Genomic DNA, 16,515 nt, shown 5'->3' on the forward strand with positions numbered 1-16,515 from the left:
ACCTCACCGGAACCTGAGCACAAACGCCAAACGGGCCCCGCGTGAGCGGGGACCATGGCGGAGAAGAGCCGGCCGGAGGGGTTTGGTCCGCACTGCAAGGGCTCGCTCGGACAGCGAGAGCCCCGGCACCTGCCTCCCTGGCCTCGCTCCGCCGCTGCCGCCGGGACACCGCGCCCTTCGCGCCCAGACTCGGCGGAGCGCAGCCCCAGGCTCCAGGGCTGGGGGTCAGGCAGGGCGCTGCCGGGCCGGTGCGGATGCCGGTGCCGGTCCCCGGGGTGAGCGCTGCCGGCGGGCGGTGCTGCCGGCGGGGCTGCGCGGGGCGGGCGCGGGAGGCGCTGCTCGCTGAGGCCCGGCCCCTCAGCGCAGCCCGGCTCGGCGGCGCCGGCCGCTCCCGCTCCCCCGGCCCGGGCTCTTTGTCGGCGCGAGCCGGCGGGGGTCGGCAGCGCCATGTCCTCCCCCAAGAATGGCTTCTACCGGCAGGAAATCACCAAGACCCTCTGGGAAGTGCGGGACCGCTACCGGGACCTGCAGCCGGTGGGGTCCGGCGCCTACGGAGCCGTGTGGTGAGCGGGGCGGTGGGGGCGAGGGGGCGGCGGCCTCTGTCCCGGCCCGGGGGATGCTGCTGGGGCCGGCCCTCTAGCGCGCTGCTCCCTGCCAACTTTTCCCGGTTGTTGTCCGGACCCGGGCTGGCCCCGCCCGGTGCCGCCGGCCCGCGGGTGCAGAGGGGCGGCCCCGCTGTTCACCTGGCCGCCCCGGGCCGGGCTCTTCGCCGGGAGGAGCCGACCCGGGCGCCTTCCGTGCCTGGAGCGAGCAGAGCCCGCAGCGCTGCCCCAGCCCTGCCCGGGGGCGCTGCCCCAGCCTTCCCCGGGGGCGCTGCCCCAGCCCTGCCCGGGAGCGCTGCCTCAGCCCTGCCCGGGAGCGCTGCCTCAGCCCTGCCCGGGAGCGCTGCCCGCCGCTGCCGAGCCCGGCCCGCGGCACCCCGGAGCGGCAGCGTCCCTGCAGCCCGGGATGTTTTAGCGCTTGGGGCGGGCCCCTCGGTTTGGCTCTGCGTTGGTGATGGGCTTGGGTGTTTAGTGGGATTTTTTGTCTTATTTTTAGTTTGGGGATTTTTTTTTCCCCACTCCGCAGATGTTCCTCTTTAAAGCTTTTGATAACTGTCTACATTTCATTACAGAGCCTGGCAGGCTTTTAAAGGAACGAAGTGAGATGGCTGCTGGCAGAGATGCTGTGGGGCGGGGTCTCCCCCCGAGGGCCCGGCAGCATGGGGCAGCATGCAGCCGCTGGCCGGGTTTGCTGGGCTTTGCAGACTTGCTTCGGTCCTTGCTTACCAAACTCTTTCTTTTCCCTTAAAGCTCAGCCGTCGATGGAAGAAGTGGTACCAAAGTGGCCATTAAGAAATTGTACCGCCCGTTTCAGTCTGAACTCTTTGCCAAACGAGCTTACCGAGAGCTGCGCCTCTTGAAACACATGAAGCATGAAAACGTGAGTTGAGTCATTAGCTCAAAACTACAGCTTAGGCACTCTAAATCAAAGAAAATATGTACATTTGGACAAGGCACATGTGTAGCTTAATGGAATTCTGAAATCTTTCAGCCTGTTTTTTTGTCTACCTGTCCTACAAACATCAGTTCACACAAACTAGAATATCCTGTGGGAAACGCCACTTAATTTCCACATAGGAAAAATTGGGTGGGGAAGGTTAGGACCACAGTGCAATTTGCTCAGTGCTAGTGAGAGGGATTAAACGCCAGAAATTACAGTCTCCATTACTACCTTCCTGTAAGTTGCAGGGGAACACAGAGCACAGGTCTGTGGGTCTTAAGTACCAGCATCTTTTTTTCTTTTCTTTCTTTTTTTTTTGTTCCCCTGAGCTTGCTTGAAGATGCACACATGAATATCTTTGAGGAGAGGTTAGCATTTTTCTCCTTTTTTATTGTTCATGAAGCATTTGAACCTTTCAGGCTGATATAAATGGGAAACAGGAAAAGTCCACAAATGACTAAACAAATTGCTTTACGGTGAAGCAGAGAATAGGTAATAGAACTCTGCAGATAATTCCCATGTAATGTGAAAGAACAGCTGTAGAAAGAAGTGCTGAAAGTGTGGTTGAGAGAACAGATTCAGGGTCCCAGGTCCCAGTACTGCTTAGGAGTTTAGGAAAAAAAATAAAGAAGTTTGTGCAAAAACAGTTGTTATGGAGTCTCAAAGCATTTCACAAAAAACTGAGACATCAAAAGCGAGGATGAGAGAAAGTGGTAATAACAATAACTAGTCATTGCCATTTAACATTATAATACTAATATTGTGAGTACCAACTAGGTTTGTTTGAAGAATAATTTGTGGGCTGTCCTGACACTCCAGAAAGAAAAAAAGCTTTTTGTAGGCTTAAGAAACTGTCTACTTGTTTTAGTCTGATTACTTCAAAGTAACTGCCTGATAACCACTACTGCATATGTTTAAGAGTTAATGTTTGCAGGGAACTTCTGTGTATGGGCTTTAATACTCTCAGCATTTTCTTTACTGAACATTTGGGAGCAGAGCAGCCTGTGCAGTTGCCAAGCTCCTAACTGTGTCCAGAATTTTGAGATTATTTTTCTTCCATTTCCCAGAATAATCTGTTGGGTAGCATTTTCCACTCCTAGCAGGTTTTATGCAGTGTATGCCCTTTGGAATAATACTCTAGAACTCCACTGTGGGCTCAGTTGGTAATTAAAGAGTCCAGAAGAAAATAGTCACTGGGGAACCTGAGCACAATCTGTACAAGTTACAAATCAATATATATGAAGGAAGAGAATGATTTACAATCATAGGAAACAGTTTGGGCCAACGAAAGAAGTGGTTTATGTACTAAGGAAAAGTTTTAACATGAATTGTTAAAATCATCTATTCATTAGAGAACAAAGACTGAATAAATGATGCTGCAGGGGTTGGAAGCAGAAACTGTTCCACCCATCTGTGATGAGACTGACATGGCAGTGCAGCCATCAAGACAATTCCTATCTGCCACCCCAGCCTCACTCCCTTTTGTCAGTCATGTTGGCCATGGTGAATTAGAAGCAGCAGCAATGCCTCTTAGGATTTTCAGTTCCTCAGCTGATCTCAAGGGTACTCCTTCAGCTGCTTCACCCATCCAAAATTAAACCAGAATGGCAGTATTGCTCCTCATCATGATTTTCAGCCTGACCCCTTGGACCCACAACCATTCTGTCAAAGAGCTTCTTTTTGCATATTTCATAGAAACATAGAACCACAGAATGGCTTGCGTTGAAAAGGATATGAAAAATCATGTAGTTCCAACCCTTCTGCTGTGGGCAAGGACACCTTTCACTAAACCAGGTTGCTCAAACCCCATCCAATCTGACCTTGAACACTTCCAGGGATGGGATGTCCACAACTTCTCTGGGCAACCTGTTCCAGAGTCTCACCACCCTCTCAGGAAATACTTTCTTCTGTTTATTTGATAGTTAAAATTGCATCCAAATCACTCTTCTTACCTATTTTTATTTCAAAATTACTTCTGTGACCACAAGGAATTTGATGTTGGCTTTTATGGAAAGTGTGATGTTTTATTTGTTTCACTATAATTACCTCTCAATGGACCATCTCTGCCCCTCGTAGCCTTCAGGGAATTCTTGTGTTAAGCATGCTGCAATACATTATCACAGTTTATTTAACCTTATGCTGTATTCAGAATGATGGAAGAAATTGTAGTGGTCTGACACATTGTGTTAAAAATAGCAGCTCTGATCTTCCATTAAGATAGCAGAAGATCCCATTAAACCTGTGTTTCATGGATATAATTCATCAGCGTGTCAGTGAAGAAAAATGGAGTAAAACTACTGCTAAATACCCTAGATGACCTCCATTATATCCTGTTTGAGAAATATGCTCATATTTTTTATGCAGAATGGTTGTAGGATGACCAGAAGTCCTGCAAAAGCAAAGGCAGGAGTAATTATACCAAATTTTATTGGATTTCTATTTACTTTGTAGGGACACTAAGTCACAGGTCAATTTGCTTGTCTGTTTAGGCATTTTCAGGAGGAGCTGGCTGGTTGCACCATCTTTCATTAGACCTTTGCTCTCCCTAAAGTCTCTCAAGTAAAGCTCAATAAATGTAGTGAGGCATATTTCTGTGTAGACCATGTAGTGAGGAATGTTCCTGTGTAAACCACGCAGACTTGATCACATGGGGCTTCTCATCAGCCCTTTGCAAACAAATCCAAAGGAGGGTTGAGGGCCAAGGGACAGGTACTCACATGTGTGTGACAGGTAAATCAGTCTTTAATGATGCTGGTATGCTTTTTTCCCTTTTTTTTTTTTTTTTTTTTTTTTGGGTAGGCCTTTTAATTTGAGAGGGCACAGGATGTTTCCCAAAATTCATAAGCTGTTTCCACTACTAAAGAAGCAGTCTAACACAGATCAATTCCTTAGACAGTGCCAAAAAGAAAAGTTTGTTTCCAGTGGGATAAGCTGCTGGATCACTCTGTAGCTGTATAAATAGCTGGCATGTGGAAGGGCATGGTATGGAAATGAGAAATAACCACAGCTAAGGCAGAATGAAGAAAGCTCTTCTTGGGGCTGTTTTTCTTCTTCATTTAATCATGTTGGTTTGTAGTATTCCTCCCCATACAGCCTTACCAGCTCTTGATTACTTCTTTCACATCTGCTGAATCTTGTACAGAGGAACAGTCTTTTTATCTTTAGGAACTATTTTTCAGTAGTGCTGCTCCTGTTCTGTGTTTCTGTCCATTTTGAATTTATTTGAATAGGACCTTTAAAATTTACCTATTATGGCTCTGGCTTAAAACCAAAAGCAGTGAAAATATGGCTTGTGTGCTAACTTTGATCCTGGCTTTAGCTCTCAAACATTTGCATAGCTCTGTATTTGTGTATTCTTCTGCAGTTAATGGAGATGTCTGTGTATGCAGAGTGAAACCCAGACAAGTAAGTGGAGGTGCAGAACCTTTAGTTTCTTTTGGCAAATAACTTGGTTTTTCTTACACATTTGGATTGTGTTACCTTGATACTGCTTTTGTTGAAACAAGTGCACAGTTGTTTGCAGTGCTCCAGCCCTGGTGCTCTCCTCACCTCCAGGTTGTTAAGAGAAATTTTCAAGCAGGAGTATAGAATAGCTGGCAAGAGGAGATGGCACTGGAGAGAGGAAGAGAAGAGCAATGGCTTATGCTGGTGGCTTGCGTCAGAACAGAGTGTGGATTTTATCAAAGTGTGGCATTTGTGCATGTGTGTATACCTGTGTGTACATGTATTCACCCACATTGAATTCTGACTCAGTACTACCAGTTAGTCTGAATGTGTTTCTGGAGTAACATTTCTGACAAATGCTCATTAAACATTTCTTGGGTCAGTTAATGTTCTACAGATGTTTTCCCTTCCTGGAAACTCTGTATGTAAGAGACCAGTGCAGTATTTGTTTAAAGGTAATCTATATTATGCTCTCATTCATTGCTCAGGGTGGAAATTATTCTCTGGTGCATTCCTACATCTGAAGACCAGTGTGTGTTTTGCATTATGAGAAGCATGTAGCTTTTTTTCCCCTTTGGAAGGAATTGGATATCCAACAGACACCAAATTATCTGTCTCTCTACAATTACATTTCTGAGGATGATCCACTTTTAGGTTGGCTGCTTTTTAATTCTGTTTTCTTTTTTATTTAAAACAAAATGTTGAGCTTTTTATTTTCACCTACAGAGTGTCAACCAGGGAAGGAATTAGTTCCAGAGAAAATAGTTAGTCACGCTGTGTTCTTGCCTGAGAAAAATCTTAAATCTGTCACCTTTTGCAGTTCATCTAGCTTGACATGAGCAGTGGAAAGCAGCAGCATTTGCAGTGTACAAAATCAGACCAACAAGGGAGTTGAGATGAGTGATGCCTTAATGGATGAGAGTGTGCTCACTGTGTTAGAAGAGGTTTCCTGCAGCAAGTCCTGCAGGACTGCACCAGCTAAAAACTCACATTCTTTGGGCACATATATGCCAGTAAAGTGCATATATTTCCTATCTGGAAATGGCAAATTTCCTTATTGGTCCTTATGAAAGCAAAAACACAGTTATAACTGGACAATTCATTGCTGTCAAAAATTTGTAAGGGAGAAATGCTCCTGTCTGCCTTTCTGCAGACTGAAAGGTTAGCACATCTAGGAGCTAGATGTGGACACTGGGCACTAACAGGACAATGGATTAATTTTATTTTGATACTCCAAAGTCAATAAGTCAGCATAGGGATCTCTGTTGTCTTTCTGCCTATTTTCCTAACTTGACTAATAGTTGCTTTATGTAGGCTGGGCTTCAGCTGATAGCCATTTATTCACACCCAGCCTTGGGTTCTGGTAAAGCAGGTGATGAGCTTATTCCATGAAATTAAAATAAGAAAAGCTGCACTGAAACCCAAACTTTCTCTTTTGATTGCCATCCAGTCTAGAGATGAAGGTGAGTCTGTCTGCAGGATTTGAATCTGTCCAGTGTTACATATGAATCCTTTGAAGGAAGAGTGTGGTGATGCTAATGGATATGGCTTGTGAGTGCCAATGTGCTGGCAGGAGAAAAGAAAAAGAGGTATTCCAGGTGCCCCTCATCTCTGTGAGGAGGAAAGGTGACTGTGGTACAAGCCTTGGCATGAATAGTAAAAATTTTAAAAAGACTGGGAGTTTTTAGCGTAGTAAAAGGATGCCCATGATGAGAACAGCGCAGGAACGTGAAGTTAATCCTGCAGAAAATTTAATGTGACATAATATGTAGTTCAGCAAGGCTCTCTTTTAAGAAATGTACTTGCATGTTTAGCCTGAATGCTAAAGCCACTCCACTGTGTTTTCATGCATAACATCTGCTGGAGAAAGCAGCACTTACTGCATGAGACACATAACCAACATTACTTATTAATTTATACTAGATTCAGATCTTTTGATGTACTGCTGCTTACATCAGAAACTCTTTTATAGAAATGAAATGGGTCAGTCCTTGAATAGAAGTAATCCAATACAAAGTACAGGGGAAGGCAGAGGTAAGGAGCTATTCACCATTGTGCTCTGCTGTTGGAATGGTGTTTGGAAAAGAAGGCAGCTGAGAAGGGAAGGGCAGAAACCACCATACCAATGTGAACCTGCTATTTGTTAACAACAGTAAAGTTGGTGAATGTGGTCAGAGGACACACACAGTAGGGCTAAGAAAGGCTGGAGATGCTGCTACCCACTCCCCACTGGCTTCAGAGTAAATATATTGGGGTGAAAGCATACCTTTGGAAAACAAGTTAGACCAGGAGATGGGTAGTTTTGTGGGTTTTTGCTTCAGGAAGATGCAGCATCTCTTATGAAGACAGGCTGGGAAGGTTGGAGTTGTTCTGCCTGGAGAAGAGAAGGCTCTGGGGGAACCTTAGAGCAGCCTTCCGGTACACAAGGAGGGCTACAAGAGAGATGGAGAGGAGCTTTTTATAAGACAGGACAAGGAGCAATAGTTTAGACTGAAAGAGGGTAGATTTAGATTGGACATAATGAAGAAATTCTTTACTGTGTGGGTCATGAGGCACTGGCACAGGTTGTTCTAAGAAGATGTGAATGCTTCATCCCTGGAAGCGTCCAAGGCTGGGTTGAATGGGGCTTTGGGCAGTCTGGTCTGGTGGAAGGGGTCCCTGCCCATAGTAAGGGTTTAGAACTACATGAACTTAAAGGTCCCTTCCAAGCCAAACCAATCTGTAGTTCTATGGAAGTGATGCAGTATTACACCCTGTCCTTGAGATAAAAGCTATTAAAGTACTTCAGTGCAGGCTGAGGAAATCGAGGTTATTTTTCAGTCAAATGTACAGTAGTTGCATTCTTTGTGGGAGAAATTGCCTCTTGGCAAGTTAATTGGGGTAAAAATAAGACCCTGAAAAGGCAGCACTGCTGCTGATTTCCACAGATCCTTTTCATTGCCATTGCAGAGTGTACTGGGTTCATTCCTCAGCTGAGCTGAGCTTCCAGCTCTGATAGCGTCAGTAATTGTGCTGATTAATGCCAAAAATACATTTATAGAAGGTTTCATAGATATTTCTGGTACATTTCATATAGTCAACACTATGAAAAAATAAATTATTCTTGTGATTGTTTATGGTGGCTTGCTTTAGTGCTGGAACATCATAAAGTTCTTTACAAATGCTGTCTTTAATTGAGAGATTTCAAACAGAAGCAGAATTTTCCATCATATTACAAAGGAGGGAGTTGACTACACTTTTTCTGTTTCTTTTCCTTTTCCTGAACAAGTAGCTGGAGTTGTATCTTCCTCAGAGGATTTCTTTTACCACATATTTCCTTGTGCTTAATATAGCTGCAAAAACCTCTGGCCTAAATGGAAATATGAATGACTCTGCTCCAGTACAGGAAAATAATCCCAAACCACAACTATTAAATAAAAATCACCGAGGAAAAGGAAATGGGTCCTTCACTATATTTTAATATTGATTCACTATTAGTATGTCTTACCATTTTGGACACTAACATGGATTTCAGGATTTTTAGAAAACCTGGTTTGTAGAGAAAGAGAAGTATTCTGAAATCCTTAGCATATTTAAAGAGTTTTCTAGTTCATTATTTAAAATTCCCTTCTTTGGGAGCTGAGCGTTGTTCTTGGTGGCTTCATTCACTGTAGAGGATTTGCAGCAATGGTAGGTTTGTCTCTGTAAGTTTGCAGCCCTACCTCAGAAGTAGTGCACATCAGGCAGCATTGAGTACCAGGAGCTCTGTGTACTTGAATAGATACACATTAGGATGTTAGTGAGCTTCACTAGTGTGTTTTGGGGCTGGTCTGTTCTGCATGGAAATGTGTTCTTCATGCTCCTGGATTCCACAGGGGGTGCCTGATAATGCCTTGGTGCACAGATGCATGAGATAGAGCAGCCACATTATTTCATCCTCCTCTGTGTCCCTTCTCATTGTGGTGTCTCAGTGTCTTTCACTGCTACATTCAGATGTGGTGGGATTTATTTTCTTGTGGGTCTTGCTTAGGTGTATGAGTGCATGGAAATACTTGCTAAGGAGAACAAGCAAGACTTTTGAGAAAGTGGAGCTTGGTAAAGGAAGATGCATATTAAATAAGATTACTGCTAAAATGTTAACTTCCTTCATATATGTACATCTGAAGAGAGCACACTACTTTTCTTGTTGTGTGTTTGCATACATACACTGCCTTAGGAAATGCCTGTAGGGCTGCATTATGCTCCACTGTTGCAAAGTATGTCTTTGTAATCTCATCCTCCTCCTTTCTCTCACTACCTCCACAGAGAAAAGGAAAACCTTATGTAAAACTGATAAAAAAGAAAATTCTTATTGTATTAAATAAGAATTAAATAATAAATTCTAGTGGTATTACTTCAAATAATAACCACATCCTCTGTTGGTTTAATTATTATTTTATAATACTTATTCTTCTTTAATTAGTTTCATATAACAGTCCCAAGTAAATATTATTAGTGATTTTTTTCAAAGATATATGTGCAGAGAAAGGGAGTTACAATTTTCTGCCTTCATCTTTATTAGTTTTTCTACCTGCTTCATCATTTTGACAATATCCAGTCTAACTGTAGTAGTCTACCCTTAATGTGGAAAGAGTAAAAATGTGTGCAGTAAGGATTTTGTCATGCTTGGGCATTTAAAGCTTTAAATAAAGGAAGATGTCCTTTTCTTGCATTTCCCCCCTCCATTTCTGCTCATGCTTCTCTTTATTTTCACTTTTTTAAGATGATGTCTGATTTGGATGACAGTTCTTGATGACCTAATGTCTGTATGGCCACAAAGATAGGGTTGAACAAGGTTATAAAGCTTATTAGTCTTTTAGCTTGTTTCTGGCAAAGTCCTGCACAGCCTCATGTTGCTAAGAGCAGCAAAGTTGTGGGTTCAGTCCCCACGCAGGCCGTTCACATAAGAGTTGTACTCAGTGATCTGTGTGGGTCCCTTCCAGCTCAGAATATTTTGTGGTCCTGTGACAGAGCAGCCTGCACCTGGGAAACACCACAAGCACTCTGAGGCTTGGGAGTCTTCCTTTGAACAGACAGAAATGGTCATGAATTAGCAGCAGGGGTAGAAAAGAGGCAGCTCTAAAAGCCTGTGTTATTTAGGCACTGCCTAGATTATGCAGCATCTAAAATCTGGCTTTAGATCACTGCAGCTACTTCTTTTTGAGCATTGAGTTCTGTGTATTTAATTTTCTGGTGTTCAGTGGTCTTGAAAGTAGCATTGGTATTTAGTGTAATGAACCCAGTCAGTTTGTGTAGTTCTCCCAAAACCCATTCTAATAGGAAAAGCTGTGGTGGAAAATCCATTTTACTGGATTATTATTTCTCTGTTCAGTGATAGGATGCTTTTGTTTGACATAAAAACCTCTGGAGAACCTGAGGTATAAGCCATAGTAAATCATATAAAGTTCTTGCTAATTTTTTCTCAATAAAACCAGCTTCATTCTGGTTTCTTCTTTGTGCTTCCAAGAAGCTATTGTAGTCTATGTACCTGAATTACCCTGTTGCTGAAATTGGAAGATGTTTAAAGTGCACTTCATTGATAAGCAGCAGGCCCAGCTAGGTGGAGAGCACTTAAAAGTGCTTCATTTTGTAGTCTGATTTTTCTGGTTTATTTTCAGCATGTCAGTATTGAAAGTGATAAAATACTGTCTCCTCTTACATAAAACTGTTAGCCTGTGAACTTTTAGTTCCAGTAGGTACTTTTTATATTTTTTTGTTATAGGGTAAAACTGCCATCTGAGTTATAAAATCTAACACATAACAAATCCTGGCACTACTTTAGGTATTCTTTCTGCCGTGTTTATGCCTATAGCTAATGTCTCAATGTGTTTTAGATTATATTTTTCCACTTATTAGGTGATTTAGGCTTTATTGTGTCAAATCAGCCATTAATTTTTTTTCTATTTTTTCTTTTTTTTTTAGGTCATTGGAATTTTGGATGTATTCACACCAGATGTAACACTGGAGAAGTTTAATGACTTGTAAGTTCCAAGTTGTTTTTGGAGCAGAGCATTGTTGCTTGTGTGGGATGAAAGGTTGTTGCTTTTTAAATAGAGAATTTCAAAATTGTTGCTTCATGGACTTTTCTTTCTGAGTTTCATCTTAATATAACTTACATGCAGCTTTGGTGGGCTGGAGTTCTCAGATTGTCATTGGAATCAGTTTCCTGTCTTTCAGCCCTTAATAAATGGCAGTTTAGTGAATTCCCTAATCCACCTTACAAATCCTGATTTCTTACCCTAAGGCCCAGGTTGCTCAAATGGTGGGGCAGTTCTTAACCCAATCCAGTTGGCTAAAAGTTACTCCCACTATGTGGCATATCTCAGTGGGATCCATCCAAACTCAAGGATCAGTTAAAAGTGCTGCTGCTGCTGAATTTTTTGGTGTTTATCTGCATTGTGGTTTGTTGTGCCCCGTGACTGTTTACCCAGTCAGTGGTCCAAACAGCACCTGATACAGGTTGTTTCTACCACATCTCCCTGACCTTTTGGTGGCTTCTCAAACACAAGATGTTTAACATGCCTGCTGTTTTATTTGTTTACTGCTACAATTCTGGTGAATTAGAGTTGCTAGAGAAGAAGTGTCCAGAAATCCTTTAGGGTTTAATGCAGGTTTCCTGTGTTAGTAGAACTGTTCTGGATTTCATCTAGTGTATCTGTGTTTCCTAAACAACCTTGTGTATTTATATGTTAACAAAGAAAGCTATCTGACAGAAAAATGTAGAAAATGAAGTACAGAAAACATGGAGCATGTGTTCATATTGATTGTTGAGCCAAAATGAATGTTGTCCATATTGTCTACTGTGCTGGCATTTTACACAGCATATGTAATAGAGTGCACATGTACATGATGAGCATTGAAGCACTGTGTTTGAAATGAGACCCTAAAATCATCCTCCAGATTTTGCTAGCTCAGTGGCTGTGCTGCTCGATCATGGCAGTGAGGTACATTGCCTTGCATTAATGTCTTAGTTTTTTGTGTAGCTGTCTTTGAAATATCATGAGGCTTTTGGTTAGTTTCTTTCAAAGCTAGTTCTGATAACTAGCAAATTTCCATAATCAGTGACAGAACTGGGCAATAGCTCTTTGAGACAATCACATAAAAACAGATAGGCTTGGAGGGTGGGAGGATGAATTGTTTGGTAAATGGAATGATCTATAATTTAATATTGTAATTGAACTATAACATACAATAATGCTTTACATAACAAAGTTAATTAAGTTAATCTGTTTGGTTTTCTTTCTATTTTTGTTTTGTTTTGTTTTAAGCTACCTCGTTATGCCATTTATGGGAACAGACTTGAGTAAGATAATGAAGCATGAGAAATTAACTGAAGATCGAATCCAGTTCCTGGTATATCAGATGTTGAAAGGCTTAAAGGTTTGCCAGTTGTACTACTATTTTGATTTCACAGGTTTTTTTCCTAGTAAACTGTTATGGAGAACTATAAGTACTTATAATTTAATAGCAGGATAAAATTTATCTCACCTAGTATAGTAAAAATTGTATACTAAATTAAAATCATTATATTCATTTATTATAGAAAGTATAATTTTACAGCTGAAGAATCCTGTCTCTCTCAGTTTCTTATCTTACGTAAGGTGCTCCAGTCCCATAGTCATCATTATTAAGCTTGTTTCAGTGTCTCTCTTTAACTGAGAAGCCCATAGCTGAGCACAGCACTCCTGGTGTGTCTCACCAGAGCTAAGGAAAGGGAAGGATCATCTTCAAGGTGCTGGCAATCCTCTGCCCAATGCATGAGGCTTTTGGTTGTCTTTGGTGCCGGGGCACAGGTCCTTTTCTGCCAAGCTGGTCAATCTGCAGCCTTGTCTGGTACATGGCTTTATTCTCTCCCAGGATTTTTGTGAACTTTGGTGGGTTCCTGTCAGCCCATTTATTGGCCTGTGGAGGTCTCACTAAATGGCAACACAGTCATCTGGTGTGTCATTTGCTGAGGGAGCCCTCTGTCCCATCATCCAGGTCAGTAATGAAAATGATAAACAGAACTGACTTCAGTACCATCCCTAAGGGGGCAGTGCAGGTGATGGGCCTCCAGCTGGACTTCTGCCACTGATCACAGCTCTTTGATCCAGGCAGTTCAGTCAGCTTTGATCCTGGCAGCTCAGTCACTGTCCATTAATCCAACTCCTACTTCCACTGTCTCTCAGGGTGTTATGAGGGCTTCAAAAGCTTTGCACGAGACAAGGTAAACAACACTGTCTGCCCTCCTGTCATCCACCAATCCTGTTGTCTTATCACAGAAGGCTAACAGGCTGTAAAGCATGATTTTCTTCTGTAAATCCATGTTGACTACTGCCAATCAGTTCTTTGTCCTTGTAATTTTTGGAAATGGTTTCCAGAATAACTTGCTTAGCACATTCCCAGAGAGTGAGGTGCGGCTGACTGGCCTTCCTTGATCCTCTTCTTCAATACACTTTTGAAGACATGAGCAATATTTGCTTTCTTACAATCATAAGGAACATCTCCTGCTCACCATAACCTTTCACATACTATTAAGTGGACTCCTGATGACATTGGCCAGCTTCTCTTAGAATTCATGAGTGCATCCCATCAGACTGTTTGTTTAAATGTTAAATTTGTGTTTGTTCAGATATTCCTTATCTGATCCTCCTCCATTGAGTGTTAAATCTTCCTGCTCCAGACTTTTCCAGCAATTTCAGGGACCTATGATATGGCAAATAGTATCAGTAAAGATGGATGAAAAGAAGGCATTGAGTACCTTGGCTTTTTCATGCCCCTGGTGCAATTGCCTGTGTTCTCCCTAGTTTTGTTTTTGCTCAGAGTTTGCAGTTTCTTCATGTAGAAGTTCATGGTCTTACAACACAAAAAGAAGAATTCCTTAAGCTCCCTTTTTTATCTATAACCTATATTAATGTGATGGGAAAATGATTCTTGATCCATACTGGTACTACAGTTCTTAAATTACTGTGTTTACTTTTGGGTTTACTACTTCTTTCTTTTAGTGACACAATTCCAAGAGAAGAAAAACCTTGACCTAGGTCTGCAGGCTTTATTCAGGCTCTCCTGCAGTTAAAGCTGTTTAATTCTCTTTGCTGCTCTGGAGACACTTAAGGAGGCTATGGAATGGCACTGTCTTAAATGGAATGTCTTTCCTGGGCTGCTGCTGGCACTGTACAGTTTTGGTTTTATGGCCCTGTAACCACACAATGTATGGGCAGAAATTTCCTCTGTGCTTGTACAGATAAGTGAGGTCAGTGTAGGGGTTTGCTTGTGCAGTGGAAATACAGACCTGATTTTGAGACAGGAGCATGTGGCACTCCTATCAGGATGTGGATTCATCCAGATCTATACTTGCATTGTCAAACACTATTAAAAAATAATTAAATAGCAGCACAGCTTGCTGTGCCTGGACAATGACATCAGGAGCAGCATAACCATGATTCTGTTGTCCCTCAGCACTGAACAGATACAGAAGGGCAAGTAAATTGTTTTACTCCCATCAAAAACCGTAATAAATACATTTTCTTGTTGAGTCCTGCATTATTGATTTCTCTTTGACCCTACCCTGGATTTTGTGTTCTTATTTTAGTAGATTTTTGTTCACATAGCCTTTTACATGTGCTAAGTAATTATCTTTTGTGTTTATAGTTGTGCATTTAAGTGCTAAAATTCCCATGTTACAAATGCAGGAACCTCAAGTCAGGTAAACTAAAGCCAGGTTTGGGGAAATTTGTTTTATTTAAACTGGAGGAAATATCACCTCTAACCTGGATTCTGAATGTGGAGTTACAATTACAGTTCTCTAATTAGTTCCCTAGTCACAAAGCCATGTCCTAATAAGTGTTGTCTGAAGGACTGTGTAAATGGAGTGGTCTGTTTAAGTTCCAGCAGGTAACTGTCCGGGAAGCAGATTTCCAGGAGAGGCATGCTATTCACCAGGGATGAAAAACAGCATTTGTGCTGACTTTACAGGCATATGTGAACTGTAAAGAATTAGCTTAGGTTGAGTGTAGTGGAAAGGATGAATAATTAATTTAATTCTGGTGAAATGGCTTAGAAACATCTTGGCCTAGTGACAGTCACTCTATGACAGAGGCCAGCAGAGCAGAGCTTGTGGCCCCAAAGGCTGATGCTGAAGTCTGTTGGATCAGTAAATGTGGAAGACAAATGTGGAGCAACTGTGTGTGGTTGACATACATGGAAAGAAAACAGAGCAGGAATTTATGAGGATGTATTGGGCAGGTTTATGGCAAGGTTTGTTTGTTAGTGAAGGCTGCAGGGTGGTTGCTTTGAGAAGACACCAGGAACTGCCTCCTTGTTGAACAAAGTTCCAGCTGGCTGCAAAGCAGGCTCACTGCTGGCTAAAGCTGAGCCCATCAGCAATGATCATGGCATGGTAATACATTTAAGGAGGGGTAAAAAAATGTTGGCAGCAGCTGTGAGAGGGGAGTGAGAAAATATGAAGCAGCCCTGCAGGCACCAGTGTCATTGAGGATAGAGGGGGAGAAGATGCTACAGATGCTGGAGTAGAGGTTTCCCTGCAAGCCCTGGTGGCACAGGTTGCTCCTCTGCAACCCATGGAGGACCACATCAGAGCAGATATCCACCCAGCAGCCGTGGAGCACACCATGCTGGAGCCTGGGAATGTGGCCTAAATGAGGCTGCAGCCCATGGAGAGCCAGTGCTGGAGCAGGCCCCTGGCAGGTTTAGTGAGACCTGTGGCCCTTGAAGGACCCACACTGGAGCAGTCCACTCCTGAAGGACTGCATCCCGTGTGAAGAACACATGCTGAAACAGTTCATGAAGGACTATCTCCTGTGGGAGGAACATAAAAATAAAAGCAGTTACATGGCAACAGCCACCAGCTGGGATGCTGAGATAGTAACTGTGATAGATCTTCTGTAAGAAGTGGTTTACCTGAGTAGTTTCTTACCCCATGTTTTTAAAACTGTACGTACCTCAAAATTACCTGCAGGAAATAAAATATTATTTTGCTACTAGACTGTTTTGTTATTTATTACACAGCAAACTCTGGAGAACAGTCTTTCCTGTATCTGTTCCATTAATTGCTGGATTCTCATTGAACCCTTTGAGCCAGAAGTACACACCTAGCTGAAAATATTTTTAAGAACTAGGAATGGTCTAGTGTTGAGGCGTATTCTTGTAGCCCTGTCTGTGCTAGGAAATATGTTAAGCTGAAGGCAGTGTTGCTAACATGCAGACAAGAAAGAAAATGAGTCAGTAATTTGTTTATTCTTTTACAGATATCAGTAAATTAACTGTTTAAGAAAAGGTTAGCCAAGTTTTTCATTAAAGTCTTGTACTTTTTAAGGTCTACTGTATCTGGGTTAAAGACAGCCCATCTGTGTTTACTTGGATTGCTTTTTTGTCTGGGCATGGGGAACAAACATACATACATTTAGCTAGCACTCAGTAGAGGCATTGTAAGGGAAAAATGCTTGCAACACCTGGGAAGGGGGAGAATGCCACTGTAGATCTTTGTGGTAAAACTCATTCAGCTTCTCAAGC

The 16,515-nt window shown here is 42.5% G+C and overlaps 1 protein-coding gene across 1 annotated transcript in view; it reads left to right on the plus strand.

Annotated features, from left to right (window-relative positions):
• The first annotated feature begins 384 nt into the window (after positions 1 to 384).
• Positions 385 to 16,515, plus strand: part of MAPK12 (mitogen-activated protein kinase 12) — a 32,305-nt gene continuing 16,174 nt past the window's right edge. Inside the window, exons 1-4 of the mRNA XM_063155411.1 lie at positions 385 to 563; positions 1,353 to 1,482; positions 10,927 to 10,985; positions 12,273 to 12,384. Coding sequence (XP_063011481.1) covers positions 448 to 563; positions 1,353 to 1,482; positions 10,927 to 10,985; positions 12,273 to 12,384 — 417 coding nt within the window. The 5' untranslated portion in view covers positions 385 to 447. The remainder of the gene's footprint in view (positions 564 to 1,352; positions 1,483 to 10,926; positions 10,986 to 12,272; positions 12,385 to 16,515) is intronic.

Source organism: Melospiza melodia, chromosome 4 (assembly GCF_035770615.1).
Source record: "Melospiza melodia melodia isolate bMelMel2 chromosome 4, bMelMel2.pri, whole genome shotgun sequence".
NCBI classification, from domain to species: domain Eukaryota; kingdom Metazoa; phylum Chordata; class Aves; order Passeriformes; family Passerellidae; genus Melospiza; species Melospiza melodia.